The sequence below is a fragment of the Mangifera indica genome, chromosome 2 (genome assembly GCF_011075055.1).
Source record: "Mangifera indica cultivar Alphonso chromosome 2, CATAS_Mindica_2.1, whole genome shotgun sequence".
NCBI lineage: Eukaryota > Viridiplantae > Streptophyta > Magnoliopsida > Sapindales > Anacardiaceae > Mangifera > Mangifera indica.
In genome coordinates, this window is record NC_058138.1 from 13,916,400 (window position 1) to 13,941,390 (window position 24,991).

Below are 24,991 nucleotides of genomic sequence, written 5' to 3' on the forward strand. Positions count from 1 at the left end.
ATGAACCCTCAATCAGAAACTCATTTTTTCTAATGTCAAATCCAAGTTTTATACCTTGATTTAAAATCCTACCATATCACCATACTCTACAATCATAACACTCATATAGGTTGATTGTGCACTAACTCTTTACTAGCCACAGACAAACACTACAATTCACCACTTGTATCGCTTGATTGCAACTGACAAAAATGAATGTGGTTTCAAATGATATGCATCCTAAAAGAACCACAACTTAAAAGTTAACTCTTAATACTAGAGACTTCCAAACTATATAAACCTCATATAAGAAACTCATTTTTCCAATATGAGAACTAAATCTCATACCTTAAACTCCGGGTTCTAACAAAATATCTCTCAAATTTTACCCAAATATTATGCAAGAAAGTGAAGTGCAACATAACTACATGAATAAATTGTTGGAATAATGAGAAAAGAAAATTTTCTTAGTAATGACCTACAAAATTAAGCAAAATTGATAATGTACAATTTCTCAATAGCATAATACATATATACTGTTCTGCTCTCGCCTTAATATTTCAAACTGACTAGATTTTTTTTTTCTCCTGCTAATTTTCACTATATACGTAAACAATTTAGTCGACTCATTCTTTTAAGGAAAAAACCAAAAAGAAACTAAAAAATCATGGCAAGACTGCCATGTGTTGCTATGTCAAATCGGACCCTTGGCTTTTCTTCCCCAGTGCAGTGTCTACACATATGCAATTCCCATTTGATGAATAAGCCCCCCTACAGATCAGCAGCCATAACAAAACCAGGCCGGATCTGCACATTTTTATTCCGATGGCAATAAAGAATTCCAGAGAACATTTATGGCTTAGTAGGTAAACGTTACCAGGTGAAAGCCAATCAGTGTCAGTCTTCAATGAGCTGTCCTCATAAATCAGAAATAGACTGCTACCTGATTCCTCAAGAAAAACCCTGTCTATGCGGAAAGCCAGCTTGACGAATTCGGTAGGGTCTCTCATTACCAAAACGTTTGCTGTCAGTAGGTGCCGCCCCTAGAATTCCCAGTGAGTTTGGATCTGATACACGAGTACCATTGCCAATAGGTCTTTGCAATATGGGCTGAGCTGGGGGAAAGCTTTCAGCTTCCTCTCTTCTCCTTCGCTTCCATGCTTCAAATTTTTTTGTATCAATCCCCTTGTGAATTGGTTCTGCCATTTGATAGGCAGTCACATTTTTATACCCCTTTTGCCTAGTGAACGTGGAAAAATTATTTAGATCATTACTGTCAATAGAACCAGACACAACACCATTCATGTGGGATGGTCCAACCCCTGCCTCCTCATCCTGCTCCTGCTTTAGTTTTGAATAAATCTGATGAAGCCTCTCCCCAGAAAGATTTGAGAATGTGGAGACATAGTTCCACAATCGCATGGTCATCCCTGCAATAAAACTTATTTTCAAACTCTAATATAGAAGAAAATCTAACAAAAGGGAAATGTAAGCAATGTAATAAAATGTTACAGAGATATGTTAAGTGCACTTAAAATGAGTATCATATTTGATACCAATAATGATATGTCTCTATATGATTAGATGTAAATTTATTATTAATTCAATATCATCCAATCACATAATGACATATCATTATTGGTACGCAATTTGATTCTCATTTTAAGTGCATATAGTGTTATTAAATGTTATAACAAGATAATTTTTGGCAATAAGGATAGAGAAAGTGAGCCACAAATGGTAAGATAGATTCAAATGTGTACATCAAAGTTGAGAGGAATAATAAAGAAATTATGCATGATAAAGAAACACATACTATCTTGTTTATAAAGTTCCTCTTCATGTTCTAAAACAATTTGGTCTATCTTTCGTCCTATAAGCTGCAAGTAGTTCCTAATTCTTGACAGAACCTGGAAAATTAAGAGGAATGAAGGACTTCAGAAAGAAGCGGGATACAAAAATCTAGTATATTTGTGTATATAATAAAGAAAAAAGGATATGACAAACAGAGCCAACCTTTTCTTTTGGAAGATTAGCACTGGTAGTCTGCAACCTGTGAAGACGCTGCAGCGTTTTAATTTCAGTAATCATGACATCTTCACACCATTCCATCCATTTCACTTCCTTAAACTGTTCATATACTTCCTCATTGTCAGACATTTCACCCTCTTCTTTTACTAAAGGCTCAACTCTCTGAGGTTTATGAATTCTATCTTTGGTAATTTGGAAATTGACCTTAGAGGGACCGGATTTTCCTTTCTTGCCCTTCATCTGAGATATTGACATGTTAAGAATATTTTCTTTCTCCTTCTTGGATGCCTTGCGACCTACTTTAGCATTTGCACTTTTTCCACCAACAGCTGCAAGTTCCTGGTGATAAAGGTTCTGATCATCAGTTAAGTCATCCAAGACATCACTGATAAACCGAAGAAAAAAATTTTGCTGACCTACATATGATTATAACATAGAACAGTCATAAAGACCACTAGACGAACAAAAAGGAAAATCTGTCTGCAGTATATTTATAGAATGGTGGATACCACAAGACATGTAAATAAGCATGGGTGGTCATACTGTGTTCCACACAACAGCAGACAGAGATAAGATAACCTCCAAGTAGTGAAAGTAACTGGAAGCCAAACACTTTAGAATCAGTAGTCCAATACAGTGGCTCAAAAGCATAGAATGGACAAAAAAGAGCTTGGAAAGGAATTCAAACATTGAGATACCAAGTAGATTTGCATAGTACATGGTCTAACATTAGAAGGAATATGGCTGATTACAGTGGATAAGAAAGGACTAATATTTACAAAAGCTGATTACAGTGGATAATAAATGCATACTTTGCAATATTGCACAGTGGAAGTGGTTTATGCTGCAGCGAAATAAAACAGCATTCAAATAAACAAGTTCATTGAAATACCCAAGGGAAACATTTTGAAAAATATGGCTCAAAGAACAAATATATCAACATTCAAGATGCAAAGGAAAAAAAAATTTCAATAGATGAACAACGCAAACAAGACTGCAAGAATAATTGCTTACCATTTCCAAAAGTGCATTAGCACGCTCTTTCAGATTTGGTGCACGTGGTAGAAATGTCTCATGGTGTTGAAGCTCAACAGGAGCAATCTTCTTAGTAAGACCAAGCCTATCATCTAACCTTATCTTTTCCCAGTTACCAAAGCCATGGTAATATATACCCAAAAGCAATCTTGCATCATCGACTGAAAATAAAAACCACATGGCAAAATATAATAAATCACCAAAAACATAAAACAAATAAAAATCCTTTTTTCCAAACTATCAAATAAGATAATGAACAAAGCAGGTGTCAAAGAACAGATTCACATACTTTGATTCCAGCCACAACCTTTGGACCAATTTGAAGGTTTAAGGGATGTCAGCACTCGAAATTGCTTAATAGGATTTTCATAGCGAATAATGAGCTTCTCTAGGAGTTGAAGTTCTTGGACACGTGTTAGTAGATCATTAGCCTTCACAGAGACACCAAAAAAATCCAGCAAAGGACCCTACAATAATTATATAATAACATTAGATGAACACATGGATATCACCAATATGCATTAGCAAAATAATATTCAAAACCAACCTTTGGGTCCAGACTTCCTACTTTGACTGCTTCAGTGCACCCTTCAATTAAAACATCAAAAAGCTCAATCTGTGCTTCAGATGGAACTGATGCAACAGCACCACCAACATCAGCAGCTATTTGACTGATTTGGCTGTGGCTCCCAAACTTCATAACCTAATTTTTTATTCATAAGAAAAACATTATCACTGTTCTGGGATTAAACAAAGAGACAGAAACATAGTTTCTAGCTAACAAACAGAAGAGGCTAAACACATTTTGCCCATGCGAGAACAAAGTCTACACCATACAGTATAGTGTAATAGATATCAAACTAATCATCAGAAAGAGGTCAAGAAGATGAGGTGAAAAAAGATTTCGGAGTTATTTAAAGGCTAGTTACTTATTACACTTCAGGTTTTTAAGCTTTCGTATCCACTTTTCCGGAAAACTTTCAGTTTCTTAGCTACTAAATATCATCAAAATAATTCATTACATCAAGAGGAGAGGTCTATCTGAAATTAGTAGTTCATTTTAAGTATAAACAGACCTAATGTTGACTTAAGGCAAATTGGACTACAATATGTCTATAAGTTCTTGAGTCAATACCTGAGTACTTCAAAACCTATGAGTTAAAACCCAATTCAACTAAAGTGAATGACCCCACAATTATTGTTGTCCGAGCACTTCAAACAATCATATTTAATTAGTATAGTAAAATCAGAATCTCTGAGTTATATAGTTTGGATACCAGAATGCAGAATAGCTCATGTTTATACAAATTGAGGGTGCATTCAGTAATTATTTCAATTCTACTAGTTGCTAATCTCACTGGTTAAAGCTCTTGATAAAGCTAAACTCAGACCGTGCATATGAATAACATAGTGATCTACAAGACTAGAGCAAAAGTTTAACAGATTTGAAAAAGATTATCTACAGGAATATATATACATTAATGCCGTGAGTTTTTTTCGTTTTTATAACAATTCACAAGGAGCTTATAGATGACTGAAAATGTCTTTTTTGTCTATGACAAGAAGTTGAAAATTTGGACATTTCCAATATGCTGTTAACCTTTTTCAAAGTTTTAAAAATATAAAAGGTTTTACAAGAAATATATATTAGCATTTTCTCTCTCTTATTTTTATTAGGGTTCACTATGTTCACTAAAAATGACATATGGACAAGGAAACAAGCAAGTTTGCATAACGAAAATGTAAATACAAAGTAGACCAAAGTAGAAGGCCAACATATTTTATAAGCATCACAAAGCATACCGCACGAAAAAAACGTTGGGCATCTCTCTTAGAAAGATTTCCATAAGACCAATCTCTCACTTGCGCAGATGCCCCCTCCATAATTGGGACTGTGGGAACAGATAATTCTGCCCTGCGGCGCTTCTGGACTCTCTCTGGAGGATCCTGAGCCTCAGACCCTTTCTTCCTCCTTTTACTACTTCTCCCAGGTTCATTTGCCTCTGCATAGCTCTTAGTATTCCTTGCAGCACGAGGAGCTAAAGCATCCTAGAGGGAGGAAAAATAAGATCTTGAGCACTTCTAAAGCTAGAAAAAATTTAAAATACAAAATTAAACCCCAAAAAGAAAAATAGTACAATAATATATTCTATCGAAAAATCAAGTAAGATCATACTTCAGCTTGAGCAACAGCATCAGGTTTTATCCAACGACTCCAGAAAGTCCCATCATCTTCTGCACTACAGAAATTGGCGACCTGGGTACAATCAAAAAAATAAAAATGGTATCAAAAGGACATAAAGCACATCTACATTTGAAATATAGCACAGCAGCTAGAACACCGACTTCCCATTATTTTTGTCCTACCGACCTTAACCAAGAAAAAGAAAAAGATGAGTTAAAGAGAAGAGAGTGAATAGTAAATTCCATCACAAAGAATGAGTTCTTTGCTTGCCTTAAAAGCACTTAGCAGTTCATTTCCTTGCTCTCCTTGAGCTTCAGTCTCCTCGACTTTCTCTGCTCTTTCAAGTATTTCATCAATATCCATACTTAGAAGTCTTTTTTTACTTTCCTCATCATTTCTGTCCTCTTTAAAAAGTTCCTCAGCCCCGAATCTCAAAATTGCAGAGAGTTCATTCTATGATCACAAAATGTAAAACGTTAGAATTTACAATAAAATGAATAAAGAACCAACCAGGATACTGAAAACATCACAAGTCCACCTAAGATCCATGCCAAGGAGATATAAAAAAAATCTACGGCTAAAACAGAATCTCAAATATAGGTTATATGACAAATACTTCTAATTAAAGCAAATACCAACGTGCATGTCCTTACTTTGTCAAAATAACTCCCTTTCTTTGCTTCTTTCTTCTCCAGCCTACCCTCTGCATTTAACTTTTGGATCACCAAATGATCAAGAACCTAAAAGAACACATTTGAAACACGCAAACATATTAAATAATTGAGCCCAAAGGAAAACTGAGAAGCTGAAAATATACAGCATTATTCACACATAATGTAGACACATAAAAATAGATGTATGTCATGTGTCTTTTGGGTAAATGACATGAAATACTTAATGATCTATGCATTCACCATCTTTTTCTTGGCACGCTCCAGGATGTCTTCCTCAACGCTTTTGCTGGTAACAAATCTATAGATGTTGACAACCTCTTGCTGCCCAATTCTATGAGCTCTACTCATTGCCTGAAACAAAATCAAAGTATAAATTGTAATAATTGACAAGTCCTTTACACCATGCAAATAAACCAAAGAAATAATGACGATGTTAGGACCTAGGTTTTTGGGAAACATGTCCCAATTCTAAATGATAGGGCTTACTATATAAAGGGTGGTTAGGGTTGCAAGAAGGAATAAGGAAGAAAATTAGGGTTTTTGGGCAGCCTTTGGTTGTGGGCTGCCTTAGGGTTGATTTGGGAGGTTTCTGTTGCCTCAAATGGCTGGAATTAGGAGCCCCAACACCTGTCATTTTATCCTTGTAGATACCCTTTATCAATATAAATCAGACTTAATTTACTCATTTTCTTCAAATTCTTGTTGTGTTTTGAGTGAGAATCGTTAGGTTCCTAGCATTTTGGTATTAGAGGGATGAGATCTAGGGTTTCTAGTACATTTCCGACAAGGGAGGAGGTGAATTTTCAAGGAAAAGTTGAATCAACAGCTAGAAACTAACGCACCACAGGGATGGGCTTTTTGGAAGGTGGACCATTACAGAGGGAAGTTGAATTAGCGAGATATAGCTGGAATGAAGACCATTGCCATAAAAAGGGAGATTCGATGTCAGAGAAGTTGAAACGTTACAGTTAGAGGCTTGGGTGAGCAAATTGGTGAGGATTGGTTATAATGGAAGAAGAATCGACACTAGAAGGTAAACCAATGTTGAGATTGCATGAAAAGCTGGGGAAAATGGCCGAAAAAGAGAGGAATAAAAAGACGAAGAAGAAGATGGCAAGGGAGAAACGTAAGGGGAAGAGAAAAAGAGAAAAAAAAAATTAAAATATTCTTGGAAGTTTGCAGAAAGGAAAAAAAAGCGAAAAAAGTTAAAATATTTTGGATAGTTGGTGACAAAGAAAAAAAAAGGAAAAAAAATTACCAAAAAATTGAAATTTTGTTTTCTTCATTTCCAAAAAATATTCCAATTTTCCCAACTTGAGTACTACAAGATGAATCTCAAAAGAGCAAGTAATGTTAGGACATAGGGTTTAGGGACACATGTCCCAATTTTAGAGGATAGGGCTTAATATACAGAGGAAGAAATTTAGGTTTTTTGGGCAACCTTCGATTGTAGGCAGCCACAGGGCTAATTTGTGAGGTTTCCAATCTCTCTCGAATGGTCAGAATTGGGAAGCTCTAACTCCTTTAATTATCAGTTTATTCTTGTAAATACCATTTATCAATAAAATCAGACTTAAACACAACAAGAAATTGAAGAAAATAATCACAGTCGACGGGTAAACAAATCTCATGATAAAATAATGACAGCAGAGAAACAAGATGCAATCTAGTTCAAAACCTGCAAGTCATTTTGTGGATTCCAGTCAGAATCAAATATTATAACTGTGTCCGCTGTTGCAAGATTGATACCAAGGCCACCAGCACGAGTTGAAAGCAAAAAGCAGAAATCCTCACTACCAGGTGCATTAAAATGATCCATAGCTTGCTGGCGAAAATCAGCCTTTGTACTACCATCAAGTCTTTGAAATTGGAAACCCCTATAAGACATATACTCTGCTAGTATATCCAGCATTCTAACCATCTGCAGAAATTCATCATTGGAACAAACTCCTGTTTATATCCCTTTATCTTAAGCAAAACTAGTCAACACAAAAACTATGTGACCATGTGCATAGAAATCCTTATACCATTAGAATGTATTGATGAACAACATTTGATGTGTCAAAAACAAGTGAAGATGTTTCAAATTATATCTATTGATTCAATAAAGGCTGATTTTTGCATTTTAATTTCTAAAGATATATTTGAAAATAAAAATAAGAATTATGATTTTATGTTTTCAAAAATTTAAATATTTCCATGACCGTTTTCTAAAAATGGTACTTCAAAACGGAAACAAAGAGAATATGTTCATAAAGAATACTTATGTACTAACAGAAATCACCAACCTAGAAAAGCAAGCACCACTATAAGCAAAGTTTATGCTCATGACTATTAATATACCTACACAAATGCCAATAGACATTGATTTAACAATATGAATGGGTCACATCATTTTCAACTTACAGAAACATCATATCCAAGCTCAAAAAACTTTCAGTAAGTTTATATGAGCATAGGCGGTAGAAAGACTTTCAAAACAAACCTGGGAAAAGATCAACACACGATGTTTTGTCTCATGTAACCTGGTAAGTAGCTTATCAAGAATAACAAGCTTCCCACTGCTTAAAATAATTCTTTCCAATTTACTGCTATCATTAGTGCCTATGTCCCCACCATATCCGTGGTCTGCACTCTCAAATAGGAAGGGGTGATTGCAACACTTTTTCAATTCTACCACTATATTCAAAAGAGAAACCTGCAATGCACGAATTTTCCATAATCAACACACGTAGTGACACTTAATGATGTTACTCAGTGAGTCATTTAATGATAACAATAATAATGCCACTATGGAAACAATATACTTTATGCAATGGTTTAAATTTGTTAACATCATTGTTAATAATATACATAGCCTAAGATTGTGCAAAAATGACATTTGAATATACTTACTTGATTCCCACGAACTCCCTTGTTCAAATCATGGAAGTTGCGTTCTAGAATCCACTTATAGTACCTACAATAAGTTGAGCAGCAAATAATAACTAAACTAAAGAGAATACTATTTATATTATTATTTTATCAAGTAAATAATATTTACTGCTTCTGAAGTGGGGACATTTCAACTCTAAGAATACGTTCAATCTTTGGAGGCAAAGACTTCTCAACATCCTTTATAACTCTTCGGAGAATGTGAGGCCTCAATTCCATATGAAGATTAGCAAGCTACATTTAGACGCCCACACATATCAAAAGATGCTTTATAGGATGAAACAAGAATACTTCCAAGAGATGTAAGTGAGCTAAGGAAAAAATTTGTACCTCATTTTCATTGAATGAACTAAGATTCTTGTAATTTTGGACAAAATCATCCTTACTTTTGAACTTATCAGGATCAAGAAAGTGAAGCAGAGCCCTAGCCAAATGAAATAAAAGTCTTCAATTAGCAACTTGGCTTTCATATTACTGTTGAACTTATCATTCTAACTCTTGAATAGATATGCAAATACCTATTTGTCTTTCATTTTTATTTCTGTAGTAAAAAAAAAAATTAAAAAATAGCATTTAAATATTTAATTACCTTCATAAAATGCCTTCAATTAGTTAATCTCACAGATAATGTGATTAAGCATATGAATATAAAATTAAAGAATATATAAAACTATATATTTACTGATTTTCTAATAAAAAACAAATTCTTAAGTGTTTAACAATTTAAATTGAAATAAAAAATTAGTTTCTTTCAAATTGGTTTTTATTAGTTCGTTAGTGAAATTTGAGCCTATTCACCATACACAATCTTGTTGAATCTAACACTACACCATAAATTGAATACATGATTCATCAGTCAAGTGCACTATGAAGATTTACATCACTAATGCTTGACTACCAACATTTGCAGATTAGTCATCCTGCAATAGGTCATAATGCATTTCATATCAGACTACCTTGGTCTTGTTACTCTGTGAATAGTTCAACAGATGCAGCAAAAATAGCAGACTTTGTCAAAAGAAGAGTTTTGGCAGTCTAATTTATACAAAGGGATGTTCCATAACATTAGTAATACTCGATGATAGTTATGATGATCCCTATGCTTTGTTGGGAGATATAGAGTTAAAGGTTAAGAAAAATTGTACTAATGGAATAAAGGATCACAAACAAATAAGGTCTTGCTCTGTGGACAGCAATTGCAATGCTAATATACTGATACAAGGAATACATACCATAGCTCTTCCACACTGTTTTGCAGTGGAGTGCCAGTAATAAGCAACTTGTTTTTGGTGCTAAATTCCTACAGGGAAATAAGAAACTATTAAGGAGAAATGACCATAGTAAATAATCAAACCAAAATATGCAAAACAAATAAAATATATTAATAATTAGAAACATGTTATACCGAAAGTGTTGTGTACAACTGTGCCTCACTATTCTTTAACCTATGTGCCTCATCAACCATCAAATAATTCCACTTCATCTTGGAAAGAATAGCTTTGTCCTTCAGGACCACTTCATATGTCGTCAACAGGGTATTAAATTTTATAGGCCTGCCAACTTTCTTATCATTATTAAACTCATATTGCTGGCAAACCTGTTAACCAAATAAATAGAGAGATTTAAGAGACAAAGAATCAAGAGAAAGTTTGTCATTAAGAGAACAAATACAATATGCTTATCAATGCAAACAGTGGTTTTAACCAAAAGTCAGTATCTGACAATACTTTAAAAAATGGTGTTAAAGAAAAAAAGGACTAGCCATCACAATACATATAAGAACTATCCAAGCACTCCTCATATGTACAATCCAAACCCTTGCATAAATAACATGACTCACCTCTCGGCTTGCACGGGTACCTACATATACAATAATATTCATGGTGGGCAGCCACTTTCTAAATTCTTTCGCCCAATTAGACAAGGTGGATAATGGTACAACTACAAGAAATGGACCAGGTATTTGTTGAGCGTTCTGCAGAAAGCAAAATAAACTAAATTTTATTAGACTTTACAACAACCTTTCCCCAGTCCATCCATTGAAAGGAGAACCAAATTTCACCTGTAAGAAACCAAGCATTGACACTGACTGAACAGTTTTACCAAGACCCATTTCATCAGCCAAAATGACATTGGTATCATTTCTCCAACTGTCAGATTAAGGGACACTAGTTACTACATGTATGACTAGAAAGCCTTAAGAAATGAAATGCCAAAACTTTACCCAAATGAGAAGAGCATACCTATTAACCAGAAAATTCAAACCTTCGAGTTGATAATCACGAAGCTTTCCTCCTTTCAACCATTCAGGTTGTTCATCAAGCTTTCGTAAACTTGCTGCACATCAAAATAGTTCAACGATTAAATGATTTATTCACAAGTACAGTTTACATGACTGAAGATATAAGAATCAGATAAAAAGAGAAGAGACTAAGAAAGCAATATATAAGCTGGGAAAGAACAGAAACCATAGGGAGAAAAGAATATATATATATTTTTTCATACTTTACAACTCATGATACAAGATGTTAAAAGAGGAATGGAGCTAAAAGCCCCACAGCAACAACACTATATCACAGACCTTTGCCTTTCTTACGCTGGTGATCCACCATTTTCCCTTGTACTGTCATTGCAGCCTCACGAGCCTGATCAAAATTCAAATCACAAACTCTTTACACCATAATTCTGCTCACTTTCAACGGTATGTGTGTTCATATTCACAATTATATTACAAAGAAATGGACTAAACAATGATTTTAACATGCAGCCTCATGAACAAAAGATTGATCACAAACCTCAATACGGTACAAAATCCTGTTATAAATTATGAATGCTCATCCACCACCATATAGCAGGCTCACTATGCTAAAGTTATGATTACAGCATAAGAAAAATACTGTGCAAAACTATATGGGTTCGTATCTTTTACTTATTTTCCAGATTGAAAATTTCATTTAAATTTTCATCCATTCACTATCTTAATCCATTGACATAGAGATCAGATGAAAGTGTGCAAGTCATACAGTACAGTTAAAATATCGCATTCAACCATAATTCTAGAAACGAACAGATGATAATATTAGCTCAATACAAAGGACCAGGTAGAGTGAAAACTTGAGGCATGTCTATAGGGATTCAACCATCCATAATATAGGCCCAAAAAAAAAAAAGGTTAAAGAATTTTTAGTTATCAAAACGTAATGAACAGAAAAAATATTGTCATGCTGAAGAAAAGCTCACAAAAAGAAAGTGAAAAATGAGAAAAAAAATTGAACAAAAAACAAAACCTATCTGATACTCTACCTTGTACTCATCAATAGAATCTTGGGCAAAAGCAATGTCTATGTCCTTCTCCCTAAAACCAAACATCAAAAAGAAATATTATACATTAATTACTGTCATGAGACAAATTCATTGGCATATAAGAAGCAAAATAAAGCAATGCAATATAAACGACGAAACCACAAATGATAAAAGTGATGCAGCACTTTTCCCCCTTCAGAGAACCTAGATATACTATTTTAGCACAAATGATATTTTATCCAGAAAAGCATGGAAATCTAAATGCTACAATTTACTTTAAAGAAAAAAGCAATTGCACTGAAAATGGGATAACTAATCTTATTTTGATTACAAGATTAGTAAGAATGATAAATCTAGTCTAATTATACCAGGTCGCTTCAGCATATGAAAGGCCTTGCCACTTGACTAAATACTCCAGCATCACATTATCAAAGCTATCTTTACTGATTCGATCAGCAATTATCCTCTCAACCTGAATAATTACAAAAACATTAATGCAAAAGAAAGAAAACTTAACATATTTAAGGAAGTAGATAAAGAAGTATATAAATGCAAAAGCGCAGACCTGACTATTTTGCTTGATAATATCCAAATCCATTTCCTTACTCACATCATTGACCTCAATCTAACAGGCAAACAAAACAACAAAATATAAAGGAACAGGCCAGCACATTAAAAATATTAATTGCCAAAATAATCAGAAATATAATTTTTTCAGAATATATGGAGAGAAAAAATATATTACCATAGCAAAAGAAACAGAAAGCAATGAACTCATTGACACCCAATGACATGTCACTTATCATGAGAATTGTCTAGGACAGAGCACATGATAAAAATGTATAGAACAAAACATTTTTTCATGAACTTCCTCAAGTAAATTACAAAACAAGTTTTAAAACTTGCTTATTTAGACTTTTAAGACCCTGCTATTAAGTAATAACTTGTCCCCCCTGAAGCAAGTTAAATGACTGAATATGGACTTCCATATAATACCAAACACCAATAACACTAGGGAACTAAATACATTATCGGAAAGGCTATGCAATTGCTTATTTTTGGATAAATATTGATCTACATTCATGTCTCAACAAACAAGATACAAATCACAAGTACAAGGGAATAAATCATTAAAATGGTTATTGCACGACCATGCAGGCATAAGAAATAAGAACTCCAAAAATGAATTGGTATAAGACAGGCATTACCTCTTCTCGTGAAACGGCCTTCCGGTACCTTATATCCTCTGTTACCTTTTTTGTATAATTCAAAACCTTTTTAAAACCACTAAGCTGCAAACTCACAAAGATAAAATGTAAATGTCGTGTGAACAATAAAGGAAAAAAGAAAAAATAGCAATAACATAAAAAGTTGCATTAATGTCAACTCCCACATAATTATACAAAAATACGACACAACTTGGTAACAACATACATTAAAAACATATCTAAGCTTGAGAATTCGAAGCATACATTTTGAAGTTCAACTATTGATTTCCACTGACAATGCAAATGCGACTGGCCTTTCCATTTTATTAGGAATTCCACCTCATTCCAATCAGGCTCAGAATCAAATAAGTGACTTAACAGCACAGGCTCTGTTGATCTGTTGTTCTTTAAAGCATCCTCCGCCATGCCCTTTGGCTGGTGCCATAGCACCTTTTCAATGGTATCACCATCTTCCTCCTCAGTCTCATCCTAGACAATTGATTGCAAGGGTGAAAAATAAAAATCAGATCCTCGGAATAGAATGCAAAAACAGAACAAAACTTTAGGTATAATGGGAGAGGAACAAACGGTTCCACTCTAAGAAAGTACAGTTAAGCCAACTAAAAGACAGACAACACAGAGATGCATATACAACCATATAGATATTAAACTTGTTGTTTAATAAGGAAGTTATGATGAAAAATGGATTAAACCCATTAACAGCAAACTCCTTGAAAACAGAACCTTCAGCAACTAAATTACAAGTTTCCAGTCACAGTTAGCCTTCAAGCATTTGTATTTAGCAGCAACTACAAAGACAACCTAATTAATGAAATAAGGAAAGTGAAGATATCATCAATAACGTTAGGCAATCAGAGACCAAGAAAAACACCACTGTATTCAGTTTTACATCCAATAATTGCGAGCCATGTTTCCAGTTCTTAAGTATGCCACATTTATTACCAGGTAAGAAGGATTTCTATTTATGAAATAAGAATTCAATTTACAATATTTTTCAAACTGAAAGTTAAAAATTAGCCTACAAAGTGAGAAACTAAAAAGCTCCTCTATCATAAACCATATGATGCAGAAACAATATCTACACACCCCTTCCAAAGAAAGAAAAGTATAAGGTAAGACCATAGGTTCAATAATCAGCCTATATAACCCTCTTTCAAGATTACATCACAAAGTATCATTCAACAAATTAAACCAAACATCTAGTGTACTCCTAAATTATGGTAAATAATAGCAAAAAGTATCAAGTCAAGAATATAATCCACCAAATTGATATTTGTTAAAATTAGTAAATAAGATAAAAGTGAAAAAGGAAATTTAAAAAAAGGACCTTTTGGGGCTTTTTCTTCTTGCCTTCATCAACTTCTTCACTTTCATCACTCTCAACATATGATACCTTCCGAACTGACCTAGTTGAAGTGCGAACCTCACTGTTTTGTCCAGTAAAATTTGTTGTCATTGTGGACTGAGAATTGCCTTTACGAAGTGACGCACCTCTCCTGGTTGTGTTCTTGAAAGCCTCATCACTCTCACTGTCTGAGTCCTCAGCAGAGTAATCATTCACTTCAACTGATGTTTTCCCTCTTCTTTGTCGACTAGATGCATACAATGATTTATGTTCTCTAGAAGATTTTACATTACGACTGGCTTTCACCCCTCGTTGCTGACCCTTAGGTTTCTTCGTATAGTAAGAATCATCATCATCATCATCAGAGACATCTAGATCCTCCTGACTGATTTCTTCTTCATCAGATTCTTCACCATCCCAATCTTTATCCTGGTGAAATATCACGAAAAAAAAGTTTACTAGCATGCACATAGATCAAATCGATTACAACGCAGCACATTCAATATCTATTCAGAAACCAAGTAAATAATACCTGCCAAATATATTTCTCACCAAAGGGATCATTAACAACATGAAAAAGATGAGCATACAAAACCAATACACAAATTTCAGTCAATCTCTAAAGACTGTACATTGCATAGGAATATAGCCAAGAAACAATCATTTTACATTAACTGCATCATCACAAAGACACCAACACAACCTTATTTCTAAGTGCCCAGGCCTCACTCTACCACCTGACCATCACAAACCACATTTAAGAATTATAATCTCATCACCTGAGCTGAAATTTTTCCTTTGACATTAAAATTTTAAAAAATAAAAATAAAGAAGAGGTACAGAGAATCACAATTTTGATGTACTATTCCAACACTAATGGAAATTAAATGACAAGTTATTTGACACAAGGCTACCTAGATTCTTTTACTTTTTCTCCAGAAGTTTTTATCTCTCTTATCTCTTTGGAATTGTTTCCCTGCCTAATTAATAATCCACAACAAAATCTGGAAACCTGGCTCTAAAAGCATAAAACCCTCATTCTCAAAACCTCAACATCTCCTTCACTCCATTCAACAATAAAGTCCATTCTATCTACAAAACAACCAAAAAAATAAAATAAAAAAGAGCAAATCATTCATCTTTTTTAGCAACCAATCGTCCTTCCAAACAAATCCTAAAATTTTCCTTTAGGCTTTTCACAATAAGCCATAAAGACGTTAAATAATAAACATATTTACATTGAATGCCCTCAAGCACTTTGGTTCCAGGTATCAAAACCTAAATGGCTAAATCCTTATGTTTTCCCCAAATCTAGCCACCATATATGCAACATAAACAATTTACTAATGTCTACCATATGACAAGCAGCATGCTATCTGCTCTCCAGCACATAAAACATACAATCCAAAATGAGTTGTTTTAAATTCTAACTTCATCCAATAAGAAACATGAAACTGACTTTATTAATAGTTTGAAGCTTACTATTAAGCTTCCACAGCTTCACAAACTAATTGATACAAAACATGACAACCCAAAACTGAATCAAGCACTTCTCAGTTTTAAAAGCTTTTGAAAACACTGAAGAACTGCAATTTACGTTCACTAGGCTTAAAAACAAATCAGAAAGATAACAAATTCCCTTGTTAACACAGATGAAATGTGTGTCACGTTCCGATCAATGTGTATAAGAAAATGGAATCTCAACATAGAAAAGATATATTTCAGTAAGTCTTGGCCACATAACATCACAGAGAAAGTAAAAAAAAACATAACCATTGAAAATTAAGTGAAAGGCAGTAGAGATTGAAATGCAATAACATCATGCCTCAATAATTAGTTGGCTTGATGGCACATTCACTAACCTTGCTGCCAGTGCGACCACCAGTAACACCATGATCAGGATCAAAATCTGCATCATCAGGATCATCTGCAAATAATAAGACAACAATGTTTTCAATTCTAGCTTTCTACATTGAGAAGAATATAAGAACTCCATACTTTGTTCTTTAGCCTATTTTTGTTCTTCACAATTAGAAAAGCACTAAATCAATGTGAAGTAATTTACCTTCTTCTTCATCCTCATCCTCATAATCAGCATAATCATTATTGTCATTGTCGTCATCATATTCACGGTTCATTAAAACTCTTGATCTTCTTGACACATAGTTATTAACAGCAACAGGCTTAGACTGGGGCCTAGAATTCATGCCACCAGAATGGCTAAACCCTCTATAATGCAAGGAGTCACTTTGATCTTCCCCATCCTGCTCATAGTACTCATCAGACAACATCTCATCTGCTGGTACATCAGATTGAACTCTTGGCCCCTTGCCAACTACTTTTTGCCCCTCATCATCAGACTCCAATCTATCATCCCTGTTATCCAGTGAATTGTCTTCAGACCCTTCAACATTTTTATATTCAGATTTTGAATCATGACCAGAATCAGACCCACCAGTGGCAGGGCCCATAGGTTGGCAGTCCTTCCAAAAGGTTGAACCCCATCTTCCAGCAAGAGCTGTTCTCCTTCCGGAAGGCTGCATATTTAAATCTCTCACACTGCCATGATCATCAGCAGCTGCCTCACTCTGCAACCTACTAGCATCATCTAATTCTCCATCGCTTTGATACTGTACATCCATATTAATATCAAAATCTCTTCCACCATAAGTCCCATCTAATTCCTTGTTACCTACTGAGCTCTGAATTCTACTAGCACTTTGTTCTTGGCCTTTGTCTTCAAGTACACTTTGTGAAATAGTTTCATTAGTGAAATTTCTATAAAAAGCCATCCTCTCACATGGAAACTCTATTTACAGTCCAACTTTCAGAAAGGTGTGTTATGCTCTCTTCAAACCCCTGAGAGACAAATAAGACCTAACCTCAATACAAAGAAAAAGATAGAAGATAGAAGATAGATGGACGTAAATAGCAGTGATAAGCAGTTCTCCATCAAAGTCAAAGCCAAAATAAAACCTTTGTCCAAAAAAAATAATGACAAGCAAACTCAATTTCAGCAACATAAGGCAAAAAACACAAGTCTAAACTACATTTTCATCCTAGCTATGACGCAAGAAGAAAAAATAAGCATCACTTAACAAACAGTTATTTAAGAAAAAGTAGGGAAAAAAAGTCACAGCTCCCTGGTTCCTTCAGGCAGCTTAATTGTTTCTGGAATTTTATGGCTACCAAACACCATCTATTGTCTTCTAAATTTCTTTAATTCTCTATTTGCATTCATAGAACACTCTGAAGATGAGTGTAAGTTGGTTCTGGACAATACAAAGAACAAGACGCAGCAATAAAAATTCAAACTTGACACAAAAACATTGAAATAAAAACACCATTGACTTTCTTGGATCAAATGTAATTAAAAAAACTTATCAGAAACACAAGAAACGAGTACCAAAATCACTTCATTAAAGCTCTAAAAAAGAGAAACTCACGAATTGAAGAAAATCCCATCGTTAACAGCCCAAAAAACTAACCAAACACGAAACAAATCGCATAACCAGATCAAACAGATCCACACTGTCCCAATAGAAATCACACGAAATCCATTACTAAAACCCCTCAAAACTCCCCCTCACAACACAAACGAAACCCTAATTCGCAATCGGAAACCCTATATTACAAACTCCGTTCCTCGAAACACAACACTCAACGAGAAAAGACCAGAAAATTTCCCCAAAAAAAACACGTGACTATACCCACACCCAACGAGTTTTACTAATAAGGTCAAGCTTTTCACATTAACAAAAGGGAGAGTGCACAGGTTAGTAATCTTGCGCACCTTCTGAACCGCCGGAAACTGATTTAAATCACCGGTCAGGAAAGGGAAAATAAAATTTAAAAAAGGTCAAAAATGAAAAACGACGACGTATGATTGGCGTAATCTTTCGGGTATGGTATCGGGTCAGGATTGCGGGTAAGAATTGCGGTTATTTACGATTACGAAGGGTGGTAGACAGGGAGCGGCGAGCCGTGAGTAGGCAGAGAAGGATTGTGGAAAGAGGAAGGGGAAGACGACGAGACGTAGTGTTTGGAATAATCGCCGATCAGAAGAGAGAGAGCGCGTTGTGTTATGTTTGTGTTTACAAAGAGAAAATTAAGAAGAGGCATCAAGGGTTTTTTATTTCTATTTATATTTTCCTTTGGAGAAACGTGTTTATAGTAAACTTTCTCTCTCTATAAACTTCTATTTTTTTTTCTTTTAAAAATAATTTAATTAAAATTTAGAAATTAAAATTAATTAAAAAATGTTATTAAAGGGATTATGAATTTGTTGGAAGGTATCAAATTGAAAATTTTACATTTGTTAGATTTATAGTTCCAATTTATTTAAAAAACTAAAATATGATTCGAATTTTTTTATTTATAATTATTGTGATTGATAAAAATTATTTTCATATTAAAAACTAAAAAAAACCTGTGACCACTTTTTATTTTTTAATTTTATATTATTTTTTAAGATTTTATTTCAAAACTATTTTCATAACAAATTCAAATCATATTTATACAAAATATTTTAATTTTTAAAAATAAAAATTATATTCAAATTCTACATCAAACACATTTTAATTTTTTTATTAAATTGACTTCATTTATGCATATTTATTTTTATTTAAAAATTATTTTAATTTGAATTTTTATACACTATTTTTCTATAATTGTAAATTTTTATTAGAAACCATGCGCAAAAATAAATCATTAAGAGAAATTTTAATTAAAATCAAAAAAATAAATAAAAGAAAATGACTATTTGTAAAGGTTCAAATGAAAACGTGAGAGCCAAGATGTATCCACGTGGCAAATAGGAGTTGGGCAGGGATTAATCTTACGCTGTGGGTAGCTTCTGATGACGACGTCGTTTGGAGAAGGTCCGTAGTGCTGACATGCCCACGATTGGTTACAAAAGCGGAGCAAGAATTTGCAGGTAAAAAATGAGATAACAAATGGCAAGGGCTAAAAAGGGTGACATAATGAAGAAACAAAGTTCCATTTTTGGGAGGGGAAATCTGTACCACTATTAATTATTGTATGCTTCATTTTAGAACATATTTAATGCATCATAAATGTGTATATTTTTTTTTATATCAAGCATCATTCTATGATGTTGGTATAATTTTATATTATAAGTAATCTATTTACATCCAATTTTAAATATATGTGTAACATATCATTATATAATTATATATTATTTTTATTTTTAATTTAAAATTAATTAATCATATAAAAAATATATTATTTAGATAGTTAATTGAATACTCAAAATTAGATATATATAATATTATTATAAGTGGTCATTTTCAAGATTAAGAGAAGGAAAAAAGAAATTAAGTATAGTTTATTATACAATGAATACTTAGGTTTGTTATATGATAAAAATGGAATGATACAAGTTGAGGAACAACAACGAAACACTTTGTTTATACCGCAAATTGTTTAGGAGTGTAAATAAGAATTCTAAGAAACATGAGTAAAAATTCTACTAAACAAGATCAAAAAGAATTTCACATAGTAACATATCTCTTCAATTTCTCTCATATTTTTTTTTCTTATTTTATTTCGTGTCTATAAAAGAAAATTATTATTTTTTATTGAATATATATGTCATGCTGTCATTGTAATTTTCCTTGAACGAGTTTAAATAGAATATAAAAGATATATATATGTATATTGTATCATATTAAAGGGCCAAAAAAAGAGGAAAATGGATAAGAAGCTAAAACCATGTAGTTTCTAGCATTGTAATCTTATTATTATCTCAAAACAACCAATAATACAACTATGAACGTATGCACTTAAATCTTCGGTTAAATTATATTAAAAGCTTTTTTTCACCTTTATTATTTACTTAAATACTTTAAATTATATTTAATTTTCAATATAGTGGATAACAAAATTGTTTATTTAACTCTAATCATCATTATTATAGTTTATCTTGTATAAAATTTGAAATTACGTACTTTAATTAATGACAAGAAATTTTATTAACAGTTTAATATTAAAAAGAATGTCCATTATGTTATAAATATCTGTTTACAGTCAATTTTCAACTTCTTAGATGAATCTCAAAAAGTTACATAAAATGAGCTATAGACTACTAGACATATGAAGAATTTGACATCAACCCAAAACCATTCGACCTTATAGTTTGAAAAAATTAGCTAACTTCAACAATTAGAACAACCCATATCTAATATGGGTACATACTAAGCATAACTATTGACAATTCATGTAATGTCACCAATTTTCCAGGTAAGTGCCATTTGTTCTCATAGTTGACAATGACGACAAGGTACTTTCAGACAAGGAAATTCGAACCGCCTCCATAGGGGTGTATGTAATTCAGTGTAAATTATAAAATCGAACTAAACTATTTAAAAATTATAGTTTACTTTGATTTTGTTTATCAATGTTTGATTTCATTTGATAAATTTTGAAAAAAAAGGGTTTATAATTTGGGCGATTTCCAACCCAAATTAAATTAAATCAAATCGAAAATGGTATTTTTTAAAAATATATATAAGCCAATAAACTATTGTTGAAAAGACAAAAACTGCCCTTAGTTAAATAACACTTTTATTTCCAAAATTTTATTAAATTATCTTTTGTATCCATAATTTATATTTATTTCATTAAAAAAAATTATAAAAAATTTGCTAATACAAGTACAAATAGAGGTGTCAATAACATATAATCATATGTTTGAGATGAACTATATTTTTTAACAATATTAGGTTGTTAAAAATTTTTTCAAGGAGTTTTTGGAAATTGAAAAAAAATTTGAAGGTGTTTTTAAATTTTTAAAAAATTTCAATATATATCTTGATAGTTTACGTATGATAGTTATATTCTTAAAGAACTAAACAAAATATAATAAATTTGAGGAGTAAATGTCAAATTATAAACTATCAGAATGATTAAGATCTACTTGCATGTATTAAGTTTTGAAAATATATGTTTAAGTCTTGGAAATTACATAAATCATTATAATCTCTATGTTGTATAAAAGGTTTACTTCACCATGAATCATACTTAGAACTTCCTACATTCCATCAAAGGCTTTCCCAACGAGGATGACAATAAGATGCTTTTGGGTAGAAGACAAAAACTCTACCCAATGGGGCAACACACTCTAGGCCCACAATTGTCCAACACAATGGTTCAAGATCAACTTGCCATTCTATTTCTACTATTGAAATTTTGAATTAAAATCAATTCTGAATCAATCTAGAAAGAGTAACAGTCCCACAAAGTACTAAACCTATAATAAAATGGGTATAAAGAGAATGAGTTACTACCATACTAAATTTGAAATAGAAGAAGAGGAAGGACAATGGAAAAAAAGTGAGTTTGAGAGGGAAAAAATAGAGAGAGTAATAAAAAAAACGTACATATAGTTTTATTGTTACTTGAAATAAAATGTTGCTAAATATAGTTTATTAAATTGTGAGCACAGAGACTATATATACATAAATCACGTTGGAGATCTATTCTGATAGTAGGTTTTACATTCATGATGTGAGACAGAATAAAAAGTGGGCTGTTTGAATTTTTAAAAACCAGAACATCCATTCTTGAGAATATTTGTATGTGCCTACATATGCTTACCTCAACTGAATTGATCTCGCAGATTTCACCTTCGGTGAATTCCATGTCAAATGCTTTTATGAAAGCTTCTGCAAATTCAAGTCGATTGACCTCTCCAACAAGTTTATGACTCCACTGAACCGCCTCTTAACCACTTCATAATCCCAAATAATTGAACCACTTCATGTCTTGTTGAAAGCAATCAATGTTGAATAGAATATGCTTTGCGATTATTTTAACTGCTTTTCTATGTAATGCATATAGATACTGAAATGAATGCATAATTGTTGAAAGCAATCAAGGTTACTTAGAATATGCTTCACTATTATTTGAATTGTCTTTTATTTTTTCAGAGATCTGCATGGATACCACAAAGAATGCAAGATCACTGTACTCCGGACTAAGCACAGTTGGTGTGCAGCAACAATCCGCCCCTTTTAAATACTACTCATTTAATGGTTACTCCATTTGCAAGAATAATAAATGGTCTACCTTCGCCAGTAAGGACTGCTCGGGGTTGCCCAGCTATTGCTTTGAACAAAGTATTTAGGTCATATTGGATCCGGTCCACCCATGATGGGTTGACCCGATCCATTAGGGTTATAGGTTAACCCATTACTGGCATTTTACTATTTTGCCCTTGGCAGTTATTTTTAATAACTGCCACTCCCTCCTTTATTTAAATGGCATGTAACTTCCATTGGGAAGTTAACAGAAGTAAACAAAAAGCATAATTTACAGAAAACATTTTGCATCACATTACTCTTCCAAAATCAATTCTCTGGGAGAATTCTTACAGAAACAATAGAGATAATAAGCAAATCGTGTTGTGGACATTTCCAGGAGTGCATCGAATCACCGAATCATCTTCAATTGTCAGATTTAGTGAAACCGGGTATGCTTTCTGTGATCCTGAAATTAATTTGATTATGCTAACATTGGTATCAGAGCCACTTATATCTGTTCAATTGTGATGCTGGTGATATAAACATGATTGAGAAGCATGTTTAGGGATTGAATTACGTGAACAGTATTTTATTTATTAAATAATGCGTACGGACGATTTTGCTTAATGATGGATTTGTTGCAATTTTGTGAAATTAATGCTTAGAATCATGTTAGGATGAATCCTGGATATGAGTTTCATGATTAATTAGAAAAAAATTGCACGAAATCGCATGAAATTGGACGAAATTCAGAGGACTATGCTTCACCCAAAAACCGTAACATTCATGCATTTAATTCGCCAAATTCTGGTGACTTAGTCGCCTGAAATTGATGCATTCTCATCGTCGTGTCACAGGCTTCAAAAGCCCTATGGAATTGTTGCCGGAGGATGGACGGAAAACGGCCAATTTTGCCGTCAAAGAATTAGGGTTCATACTGCGTCGCGGGTCGAAATCGGGTTGGGAAAACCCAATTGCCCGACCCGAATAGTCAACGGGTTAGTCAAACCCGATGGTCAACGGTCCAACCCGTTTAGTCAACCGGGTCGATCCAACCCGAATCCTGACCCAAGGCAACCCGGTCAACGAAGGTCAACTATTGACCGGTCAACGGTCAAACTATTTGACCAGTCAACGGTCAGTGCTTTGACCGCGCGTGAGAGCGCGTGAGACCTAATCACGGCGCGTGGAAGCGCGTGACGGCGCGTGAGCTGAGCTGTTCGGCGCGTGGAAGCGCGTGAGACATTATTTTGGCGAGTGGAAGCGCGTGCATGCTTCTATTAATGCTCAGAAGTTTATATTAGCTTAGATTCAGTTCTGTGTGATCTGTTTATGCATGAATTAAACACTTATTGGTGTTATTTTGATCATGGTTTTGAATTATACTTTGCTAAACATGTGAACATGTGTTGTTTATATTGTTATGCATGTATAATTTATTATTGTCCATTTGTTGGTCATATATAGGGTGAACATGTTGACTAAAGACTACTATCTGAACTATAAGAAGAATCCGGAGCATAGCTTACACACTCACATTTGGACCATGACTGAAAGAATATTACAATTAAGAGCTGAGGGCATATCCCTTACTCATAATGAAAAGATATATGGCCTATTGATGTCATTGCCTGATAATTGGTCCGATGTAGTCACTAAAATTATCCAAGATGACAAGAAAGTATTAAATTTCTGGGATTGCGTGTATGAGTTACAAAAGACAGAAGAGCGGAACATTATTATGAATATAAGGAAAACAACAGCTCTTTCTATTTTCCCAAATCAGCGGAGTGCGAGGCATGTTGGCTATCGCAAACAGTGCAAAAACTTTATATTAGATAAAGTTACTCCGAGGATTATTGAAAAAACAGAGGAAGTTTATCGGTTCCGGAATTGGTATCGAGTTGAAGATCGGTTGATTGTTAAAATGCCATGTTTTAACAATTATAAACCTCGAATCAAAGAAAGTTCAGATTCTAGTTCAAGTCAAGATTAATCATAGTCGTTGAATTTTATGTCCATATTTATTTCATGCATATTTGTCTATTTTTGAATTATGATTATGTTAAACTTTCAATGTTGATATAATATATATGTTTTATGGATTATTTGTGGGAATTCTGAGACTGATAGAATTAAATTATTCTCGTCTGGAATATACATTGACGTGATTGGATTAATTATTAAAATGTGAAACATTTGTGTTATAGACGATGATTGGGAACATAGTGAAC

At 33.4% G+C, this 24,991-nt stretch overlaps 1 protein-coding gene across 5 annotated transcripts; it reads right to left on the reverse strand.

The window, feature by feature from the left end:
• Positions 1-430: 430 nt before the first annotated feature.
• LOC123205093 (protein CHROMATIN REMODELING 5-like) lies at positions 431-18,836 on the reverse strand. Of its 5 annotated transcripts, none has more exons than XM_044621910.1 (31): positions 18,509-18,835; positions 16,781-17,574; positions 16,578-16,642; positions 14,698-15,144; positions 13,614-13,838; positions 13,350-13,433; positions 12,707-12,766; positions 12,510-12,613; positions 12,142-12,193; positions 11,420-11,483; positions 11,082-11,175; positions 10,901-10,988; positions 10,679-10,813; positions 10,244-10,435; positions 10,071-10,138; positions 9,169-9,262; positions 8,948-9,072; positions 8,800-8,863; positions 8,390-8,602; positions 7,583-7,825; positions 6,145-6,255; positions 5,884-5,970; positions 5,501-5,683; positions 5,222-5,302; positions 4,849-5,094; positions 3,593-3,748; positions 3,335-3,512; positions 3,025-3,206; positions 1,996-2,349; positions 1,796-1,889; positions 431-1,409 (listed from the first exon to the last, which is right to left on the reverse strand). In XM_044621910.1, exons 2-31 carry the CDS (start codon positions 17,505-17,507, stop codon positions 931-933), a joined length of 5,295 nt encoding a protein of 1,764 aa, XP_044477845.1. In that variant the 5' UTR covers positions 17,508-17,574; positions 18,509-18,835; the 3' UTR covers positions 431-930. The 5 variants fall into 5 exon arrangements, with proteins under 5 accessions (XP_044477845.1, XP_044477850.1, XP_044477857.1 ...); XM_044621915.1 differs by having other exon boundaries at positions 16,781-17,592; XM_044621922.1 differs by lacking the exon at positions 18,509-18,835 and adding an exon at positions 18,162-18,494.
• Between the last annotated feature and the right edge of the window lie 6,155 nt (positions 18,837-24,991).